The 9,568-nt window shown below is 43.0% G+C and overlaps 1 protein-coding gene across 3 annotated transcripts; it reads right to left on the bottom strand.

Moving 5' to 3' along the window:
* Nucleotides 1–9,478, bottom strand: samhd1 (SAM domain and HD domain 1). Of its 3 annotated transcripts, none has more exons than XM_079180013.1 (16): nucleotides 9,145–9,478; nucleotides 8,966–9,032; nucleotides 8,365–8,437; nucleotides 7,768–7,928; nucleotides 7,109–7,224; nucleotides 6,919–6,989; nucleotides 5,752–5,910; nucleotides 5,232–5,335; nucleotides 5,040–5,148; nucleotides 4,760–4,851; nucleotides 4,572–4,687; nucleotides 3,006–3,145; nucleotides 2,256–2,354; nucleotides 2,017–2,121; nucleotides 1,090–1,227; nucleotides 1–807 (listed from the first exon to the last, which is right to left on the bottom strand). In XM_079180013.1, the coding sequence occupies exons 1-16, from the start codon at nucleotides 9,323–9,325 to the stop codon at nucleotides 667–669; spliced, it is 1,872 nt and encodes a 623-aa protein (XP_079036139.1). In that variant the 5' UTR covers nucleotides 9,326–9,478; the 3' UTR covers nucleotides 1–666. The 3 variants fall into 3 exon arrangements, with proteins under 3 accessions (XP_079036139.1, XP_079036141.1, XP_079036140.1); XM_079180015.1 differs by having other exon boundaries at nucleotides 4,760–4,848; XM_079180014.1 differs by having other exon boundaries at nucleotides 5,232–5,332.
* Nucleotides 9,479–9,568: the final 90 nt, after the last annotated feature.

Genomic DNA, 9,568 nt, shown 5'->3' with positions numbered 1-9,568 from the left:
TTAGAGAGAAGAGTTTTATTTTCAAAAGGTTTTCAACCTCCTTCAGCAGGAATACAACATGAAGGATCTTCTCAGACCTCTCGGTTTCACACAATCAGCAAAATAAAACACGCTATGAGGAAAGTTGGATGACATCATATTTTGGTAAGAGGAAAACATTTTAAATGGTATTTAAAAAAATACGATTTAATATGATGCACAGATGTTAGAGTTGAGCTACTCACTATCAGAACAATAAATAAGTAAACAACATTACACACCTCCGAAAAATAAATACATAAATTGTCAGAAACTGTCTGTTCACAGAAACGTCTGACTGTAGAGTTATATACTTATTGTAAAAGTTATGACAGCAAACCCCTCAAAGCTGAATAAAAGAAAAGCTGTTCAGAGCATCACTCTCACGGACCATGATGCATTGCTCACCTCACACACACATGATCGCATGTAGGAGAGCACTTCAAATACAAAAGGTCTAAAATAAAAATGATTAAAACTGATAGAAATAAAACAAAACATGTGTGTGTAATATTAAAGCGTAGAAACCCTGAAGAAAGCACCGTGCAGCTTTCTTTATTCTCATCTCTGCTGTGCTCACCAACGCCTCGTAGAAAAATATAATTTTCACTCAACACCGTCTCCTCTCCCAACATGCGTTTCTCTGACTTAGCTGTTAAAAAGGTTAACTTTGGCTTTCGTCTGTCCGTTAACATGAGCACGCTTTGCTTTACTTCCTCCGTCATCCTCGTCTTTGTTCGACCAGCCGTGTTTCAGAGGAGTCAGCTCGGGCGCGATTATGTCTCCGTCCTGTGACAGTAAAAAACAACAACGAGGTTACAATGGGAGAAAGAATCTGGATTTAAATATGTGCAGTCTACTTCCACCAGTTCAGACCTTTGGAGCAAATTAGATTACATATTTCATAATTTGGCTGCAAAATATTTACTCAAATGTAGATTTTTAAAAGTTTCTAAAGCGTCTAAAAAAAAACTAACTGACCTTCTTTGTTTAATCCCCAGACATGTAAATAGTGTTTTTATCAGTTCTCTCTCACTCACACACATTATTGTCCCTGCAGGTGAATACTACCTGAGGCTTTGAGAAGTTCTCGTTCATGCACCACTGGACAAAGTGCTTCTTGGCGGCCTCCAGACTCCGGTCGTCGGTCTTCTTGTAGTAGACTCTGATCAGCTGCTCGGCAAACTGCTCCGGGAGAAGTTTAGACACCTGACATGAAGGACAGAAAGAAGTTTACTTTGAAAGCGGCGGCAAAAAGCTTCTGACTATGAAGTTTAAAGGCCTGTGTCCACATGTGGAGCGCTTCATCCCAGCATTTCATCCAAAAAGAGCTTTTAAAAAACGTTTATAGGACACCAATATCCTGATAACACGCCAACCACCGTTGTTTGATAGACTAGCATCGCTCCTTTGCTTTTTATTATCTATTTATTTTACTGGACACTTGATCTCATACTTGGTATAGATGAGCTCGTCATCGCTCAGTCAGAGCTGTAATGTTAGAGGACGACGATCCGCCGATAAAAGCCGTAAAAAACAACAACATAACGTTACATTTAAACTTTAAGGTTCTGTTTTACAAACCTGGTTTTCAGACAGAATTGACTTATAAGTGTGAAGCATAAAACACTCAATATAGTTAAAACGGACAAATGTCACAGAAACACGGAGTAACTGGGTTTAAAGCAGAGATTGAAATAGTTTGTGCGTTAAATTTCTATTATTTGTATTTAGTTCAGGAGTGATACGAAATAAGACTTAAATCATTAGTTTAGGAGAACACCACAAATTCATGTGATGACATCATGACGTAGAAAGATAAACTCAGGAGAGATTTTCAACTTGAAGCGCACACAAAGAAGCGGCGCGCTCATGGAATGCGCTCGGCTCCTCGTTGGGAACAATTGGGAAACAAAATGCGCCGACGCTGAGAAAAAACGCAGCCTGTGGACACAGGCCCTGAGATCTGAATTCTGCGGCCTTTCGTTCGGTCCCGACCTGGTTCTTGCGGATCTGGATGGCTTTGTTCGGGTCGTCCTTGCAGTAGAAACGCACACTGTTGATGGGGTTCTTCTCCTTCATCCCGTAGTCCATATCGATGACCTGAAGGAGTTTTTAGAACATCAAGGTGTCAACGCGTTCGCTTGCAATGGAGCTAAAAATCATAATAAAGTATAAAAAAAATAAAGCACATTGACTGCATTAGATCCTAAAGTAATGAGATTATAAAAGCTCACGTTGACGATGAAGTCCTCCGGCTGCAGACTGACGACGTCCTGGGCGCCGCTCTGAGGGACGCATCGAGCCAGAGCGGCTTCCCAGCTCAGAATCTTCTCCTATTGGAGGAGAACGAGCAGGAAGGGGAGGAGTCAACAGACGTCGCTTATTTCATCTCATCTTATTGCATTCATCATAACAATGAATGCAACTTGGAATGATACAGATATATAAAAACCACAAGATGAGCAACCTCTCAGCTCAAATATGAGATTTGTAGGTATTTCTTTTTAAAAAAAAATCCTATCAAAACATTTAGTATTTTTGTAGTTTAACTAAATTAATCAGGAAGCTCATTACCTCCATCAAAACATAAACAATGGGTCTGAAATGATGAGGCAACTGAAGATGTGTCGTCTGTTTATCACTAAAATGAATGATCGAGCAAACAGACCAAACATTTGCTGCTTCCAGCTTCTCAACAGTGAAACGGTGACTTAAATATTATTGAGTTTTTAAAATCGAACAAGTTTGAAATCATCGCCTCCAGTTCTGGAAAAGTGTATTATTTTCATTATTTTATAACTAATAAAGGTATAGATTCCAGATATGATCCATGAATCGATAATGAGAGTTGTTGTTTGCAGCACATCTCAGAACACAACGGATCCATCCAGCTCGATATCAACTACCGTCGGTACGACTAAAACAATTCTTCGCTGAGGATGTGCGTCATGAGAAGCAGACGTGTATTTCACACAAACACACACCCGGGTGGCACTCATGGGTTTGTCTGCCTGGGTTTGTCCGAGACACTTGTAGAGGCGTCGACACACGATGTTGCGTAGAATCTCCCTCGAGTCCTTCAGCTCCGCGGAGGAGGAGTTGAGTATTTGTTCAAAGACATTATCTAAAAAAAAAAAAGGACAAACAGAGAGTCAGCGAGGGAGGCAAACAAAGACGACACGGCCACTACATCATTCATCCGTTTTTTAAAAATGTATGTAATGACTTTTAAAGTACTAGTAGGTACGCAGTCAGCAGGCGGTCAGTGGCAGTAAAAAAAAGTTGTTTTGAGAAAGTGCGAGTCACCACGACGGGTCCTTGAGCGTGCAGCCAGAACTGAACACCCACAAATATGATGCAGTTTGCTGCAGCAGAATGCGAGATTAGACGTGGACGGACACAGAGGTGCACACTCACTCACACCACCGGTCACATGATCCTCCTGGCGGAGATATTATTAAAAGCAAAATATACAGAGCAGTCAAACTGGGTTTAAAGCAGGGATTGAAATAGTTTGTGCCTTAAAGTACGATTATAAAGTACTATTATAAAGTACTGTTCTTTGTTTGTAGTTCAGGAGTGAATTAAATCATTCATTGTGGAGCACAACACAAAATGATGTGATGACGTGATATATTAGTGACTTATTGTCGGGTTCGGGGGTTAGAAGGCATGTTTTGATTAAAAGCTCCGTTCCAGAACATTATTTGTTCGTGTTTCATCAGAGAACACTTCGATCCTTCATCCACATCGTGCTAACTGCCAGCTTGGCGAGGACTCAAACCACAGCTGGGCTCAAGTGACCAAAGTCCAAGAAAACTAGATCATAAAACTCACGGTTCGGATCGGATCAGCACGAAAGATGATCACGTTTTTTCATGCAGAGACTATTTTTTTTTTTTACCACAGTTTAAAAAAATCATTTCAACGCTCTGAAGTCAGTAAAGCATCAAAACTTCTAAATGTTAACCTTTTACTTTGTTATAGTACTTCATAGCGGGGGTTTTCTCATAAAAACACACAATTCTAAAGATAAGAAAATAAAAGATTGTATTTTTATGGATTAAATTAAATCTAGTCATTAGTAGATTTAACGATGTATTATTAGAGTAAGTGTAAACATCTCTAATATCTATTTATATTCATGTGAAAACATCTTCAAACTACTGGATTTATTCTAGTTTATCACCAAAACTACATTTTACAGATGACGTGAACACATCACGATAACGTTATAATGTAGCTTCAGCCGGTACTCATGTTCACTGAGCAGAGCCTGAAGGCATCACGATGGAACTGAAGTGAACCTGGTTGTTTACAGTGAAACCTGATCAGAGATCAGAGACTAGAAACACGTTCTCCTGAGTCAGTCAAACTTTATTTACACTGCGACGGTTAAACTGTGTCCGTCACACCACGATAGAAAAAAAACGTTCGGTGAATGAAGCGCGGGATTACACTTGACGTTGAAACTAAAGTAATGACGATAACGTCTGCTGCCCACTCCTCTCTGTGTCTTCATGTTAAAGCACACAGCGGTTTCTACAGACCTGTCAGCTTGGTGTAGGCCTCCATGTCATCGATGGCTGTGGACAGAGTGAACATCTTCCCTCCAGAGCCTTGGATCTGGATGTGCTTGTCCGCTTTCAGAAAGGCCTCTGTGATCCTGAATAATCACATTTTAAATATAATTATGAAGCAAAGACAGCGAGCTGCACGGGAGCGATCGGCTACTCACATCGTCTCGATGATGTTGCCCACTTTGTGCTGGTAGGCTCTCCTGTGGAGACAGTTCCTCATGTGGAACATGTCGTACAGATTGTTCACCTCCTGTCGAAAGGATTACAGCAGAGAAGAGGTCGCACAGACGACGTACGTTGTATTCGTGGTTCATTTGTTCCGGGAAAAGAAACAATAAGCAGAGACAAACTGAAAATAGCTGCTCGACACGCGTTTACAGGGGGGACGCTTTTCAATCCCAGCCGACGGGTTCAGAGGGTTAAATGTAAAGTCAGCACCTTGTCTCTGGTGCAGATGTGCTTCTGCCCGTCCACCTCACACACTCTGGCAAACTTCAGGAAGCGGCGATAGTCAAAGTTGTTCTGGATGCCGAGGTGGTAGCAGTCCCTGAACATGAAGGAACGGCGGGTAGTTAAACTCAACGGATCAATATGAATATTCAGTGTATGATTTAGGGAAACAAGCCCCACCTGGCAAAGTAGTCCCACTTGTCCACATCAATGCCGTTCCTTTTGTTGGCCACGATCTCATAGAGGAAGGACTTGTCTTCTGGACGGCCTTCGTACGGCCACTGCTGAGACGACAAGACAACAGTCATCATCGAAATCTGCTTTATAGTCCAAGTTTGTTCACGCATGCAAAGAATGTAAATCTGGTTTCCAGTAGCTCTCAGTGGTTTGACACACAAACACACACGAGGACAACAAAGATAAGCAAACACAAACACTATTCTTTACAAGTGAGCAGGTGTGGAAATATAAAGCTAGAAGGTACATATAAGTAGATCAAAACAGGTTCTAGGTGGAGTTAAACAAGAGGATATGTAAATGTTAAAACATATGATCCTGAACTGAGCCCGTTCAGATGACCATGTGATCAGTTTTGTGGATCTCTGATCGATAAACTAGTCGTTCATTTCCCTGCTGAGGGAGAACAGGAGAACGTTATTACGCTACGGACGTATTTCACACGCGCAGAACTAGCAGCTACCTTCTGGCCTCCAGCTTCCTTCGTGTCCGGCGGTCCACCGATCTGCTCCTTGATGAAGATCAGGTCCTCGGGCAGCACCAGGCCGTGCTGCTCCATCACCGGCTTCAGCCCGTTGTCAGCCACCAGGTAGTCAAACATGTCGAGAGAGGCCTTCTCATGCTGCGACACAAACACACACACTCGCGTTATTAATACTGGACACGTTTTAATGATTTACAAATTAAAAAGGAAAGCAGAATGACTAATTACTCAAATAGAAAGTGCTTATCTCAGCTGAAACACGACAATATATTAATGTTAACACTCGTCTTATCTCACATTTGCACGTCTGTGCTGATAAGGTTCATAATGACCGTGTAGCTTGAGGTTCTTATCGCTCTGAACGGTGCAATCGCCATCTCAGTCCTTGACTGTCGTGACATAATGTCAAATGACATTAATTGTGACTGCATATATAAAAACAGGAGCCTGTTTACTGCTGTAACTCTCCACCGTGTGGTCGAGCAGGAAAGCAAACCGGTTTAACGTAAGAACGGAAGTCGGGCCAACTGTGTCCTCGTGGTTAAGAGTTATGTGACGAGAGCGTCGGACTCCCAGATGATTGTGAGTCTTTAGGCTGCAGGGGACGACATTATATAGCAGATACAAATAATCTCCTCAGTGAGAGAGACCTCGAGGCCTTTCTTAGTCAAAAATAGACGGTAGTAATTTACTCTGTCGGACTTTTCCGGTTGGTCACATTTTCTTTTGCAATATCTTACAAAAATAGTCGCTAACTTCAGTCCGCTTTGAGTTGTGTGGCCAGACGACACTGAGCTCCCTTTTAAAACGTTTAAATCCAGTTCAGACGACATGCAAGTCTGGACTGGTGCACAGTGCAGGACTTGTGAATCAAAAGGTCTTCGTTTGCATCTCCTTGACTGCCAAATAACTTTCTGGTGAATCACAACGCTGCTTTGAAACCGCAGAAAACAACACACGAGGGAGGAAACAGGAAGAGGCGTTCTCATATCCTCTACATTTTCCAACTGAAGAAAAAGTGGATTTATACAAATCCGCCTTTGCAACTAAAAACTTGCAGGAAAGAAACTAAAGCGAGCACAAGCAGTGATCCATAAAAGTCCTCTTTTAAGGGCCAAGATGAATATAAAGCACATTGTTTCTTACCCTCCAGGAGATCCCCGGACGTGCTTTGGGGATGAACATCCCGTCAAACATGTGTGAGAAGGGCCCGTGTCCTGGAGAGGAAGAAGGACGCAATGAACACAGTATCGCTTCCCTTTTCACTCGCGCACACAGACAGACGGCGGCTTTAGAGGTTAAACCCTGAACCCCCGTGAGGACCTGCAGCACTCACCCAGGTCGTGGCAGAGCCCAGCGATCTGCACACAGAGGATGTCTCTGCGAGAGATGAGCAGCTCCGGCTGCCTCTGGTTCAGCGCTTGAACAAGTCGCCCGGCCAAGTAACCGACTCTGTAGCAGAAGAACACGACGCATTAACAGCTTTATACAGAGAAGACCTAACGTAACGTTTGGTATAACACTTTCTATGTTACAGTCTTTTTTTGTCCAGGAGTTCTTGCAACGAGACAATTCGCTGAACGTTATCGTCAGTTATTCGCCAGAAAAACAACACCACAAAAACACCGCTTCAAATCTTGTGTTTAGCAGTTTCTTGGAAATAAAGTCATTCAGAATGAAAAAGCAATAAAATGTACTAATAGATTAAAGAAATCTTAGCCGACTAAGCCAATAAGGAGGCAGCTCCATCACGGCCAGCCATGTGTTGTTTCTTTATTACGTTTCGTATCTGAAACTGGAAGATGGAAAATTCTGACCTCAAAACATAGTACATAGTATTAGTCAGCCATCTTTTATTATACTTCTGTTTTTATTGGACCCTAAAGATTATATCTTGGCTTTATAAATGCAGTTAACAGCGGAGCGATATTGGGTCATGATGGCTCTCTGTAAACCCCGGTCAGTAAACACCGCGTCCATCGGAGGAGGACGTACCCGATGGAGTGTTCGAAGCGGTTGTGGGACGCTCCGGGAAAAACAAAGTAGGCCCCGCCGAGCTGCTTGAGGTTTCGGAGCCTCTGGAACTGAGGCGTGTCGATGATTCTGATGAGAAGAGGATGCATCTCCACATGACCGTGGATGGGGTCATTGAACACCTGGAAGAAGACGGCACGACAAGCAGCTAAGAGACTTATTTATATTAAGAGATGCCCCCTAAAACCCGGTTCTAAAAGGGAACCGGTTCTAAACTTGGAGTATCGAGTGAGACGTCCTCGTCTCAGACGTCCTCTCTCTGTCTCTCTCATACGGTAGTGATGTCATACGGTAGTGATGTCATACGGAGTTTGATCAGAAGAACAGGATCATCAATGAGAGATGATCACTGAGATCTTTGTTTAGCGGATTTTAAAACTTCTTGTGCTCAGGAAAGAGTTTTTGTTTACATACAAGAGTAATAAAGCAACGTGGATTGTTTCCGTTATTGAGGAACAAAACAATCTGCACGTCCTTGTGGTTCATCCCACAGGTTCCTCTCCTTTGTTCTATTATGTCTTCCTCAGCGCGGTGGCCCTGAGTGTGTGCAGCTGTCACCTTGTTTGGCTGTGCTTCTATCTGCCACAGCTTCCTGAGGCTGTGCTGAACTTGCAGACGGTCACCGCGGAACCTGGACGTCAAACCGTCACAAAAACAAAAAGCAGACAGAAAACTCAGGTGAGACGACATATAAAAAGGAGTTAGGATTATCACGCGGCGTTGTCCTTCTTTGTCACTATTGTCGGTGGCTTTCGGTCTCATTTATTCGTACCCACAATGCACTAGGTCCCACTGTCATCCAGTGTTTCAGGACTCTCTCGCAGACACTTTGAGCCCTTTATGAAGACTTTCCATCAGTCTGGCTTTGCAGACTTTGCCCAATTGGATTACCCACAATTCATAGCGTTGTGACGTTAAACACAGGGCTTACCGGTGGAAGCATTGGAGGCAAAAAGGTAAACAAAGAGGACGAGACATGGATGTTTAGCCTGACACAGAAACACTAAGGATTAAAAGTGAAAAAATAATTAAATAGATTATTTGACAACGACCTCTCATGTTGTCAGGAAAGATCCTGGAAGATGTTTGAATCAGAAGAGTATAAAGTATAAAATAAATACTCGCAATTGTACACAACAAGTTTCATGGGGACACTTACTGCAAACCCATCTTCTCCAGATCTGCATCCCCGAGGTAGCACAGCCCGACCCCGGTGATCTTTTGCGCTGCACAACAGAGAAGAAAATCATAATTCATGTCTGGGTTTAATATGTCACAGCAGTCCCAAACAGGGAAATATAAACAAAGCACCAAAAACAACGATCTATTTCTCCAAACCTCTAAATGTATCCTCCCAATCTCCGAGACCTTCTGCTCGCAGGTACCGACACGTTTGCTCCACTCCCCATCGCATGTAGTCGGACTCCTGCAGCCGGGGCTCCGACACTCTCTTCTCCGGCGTTTTGAAGCTGTCATCGGGGGTCAAAACCGCCTCCAACGGTCGTTTTCTGCTCTCCATTTTGGACCGTAGAACGGGAGGGAGGGTTCGGGGTTAAACGGCTGATTTACAGCCGGTAACGGTTCCTAAACGTCGACCCCTCCAAAAAAAAAAACACAGCTGATCGGATCGCTCTGCAAAAAAGACACTGAACTAGTGAAAAATACCCGGGTTTTGTTTCTACACCCGGCCAGGTGTGACGACACTTCCGGTGACTGTTTTTTCAAAATAAAACGTTAAGTAAAAGGTAAAGTGTGTACAGTA

The sequence above is a fragment of the Pholis gunnellus genome (assembly GCF_910591455.1).
Source record: "Pholis gunnellus genome assembly, chromosome: 2".
NCBI lineage: Eukaryota > Metazoa > Chordata > Actinopteri > Perciformes > Pholidae > Pholis > Pholis gunnellus.
This window is presented reverse-complemented; position numbering and strand designations above follow the sequence as displayed.

Bases quoted from the DNA above. Each gene is read 5' to 3' on its own strand.
- samhd1 (XM_079180013.1), bottom strand. From the start codon at position 9,325: ATGGAGAGCAGAAAACGACCGTTGGAGGCGGTTTTGACCCCCGATGAC. The intron at 7,929-8,364 runs GTGACAGCTGCA...GTCTTCTTCCAG, and splicing joins TAGAAGCACAGCCAAACAAG to GTGTTCAATGACCCCATCCA. The intron at 4,688-4,759 runs GTGAGTAGCCGA...GTGATTATTCAG, and splicing joins GGCAACATCATCGAGACGAT to GATCACAGAGGCCTTTCTGA.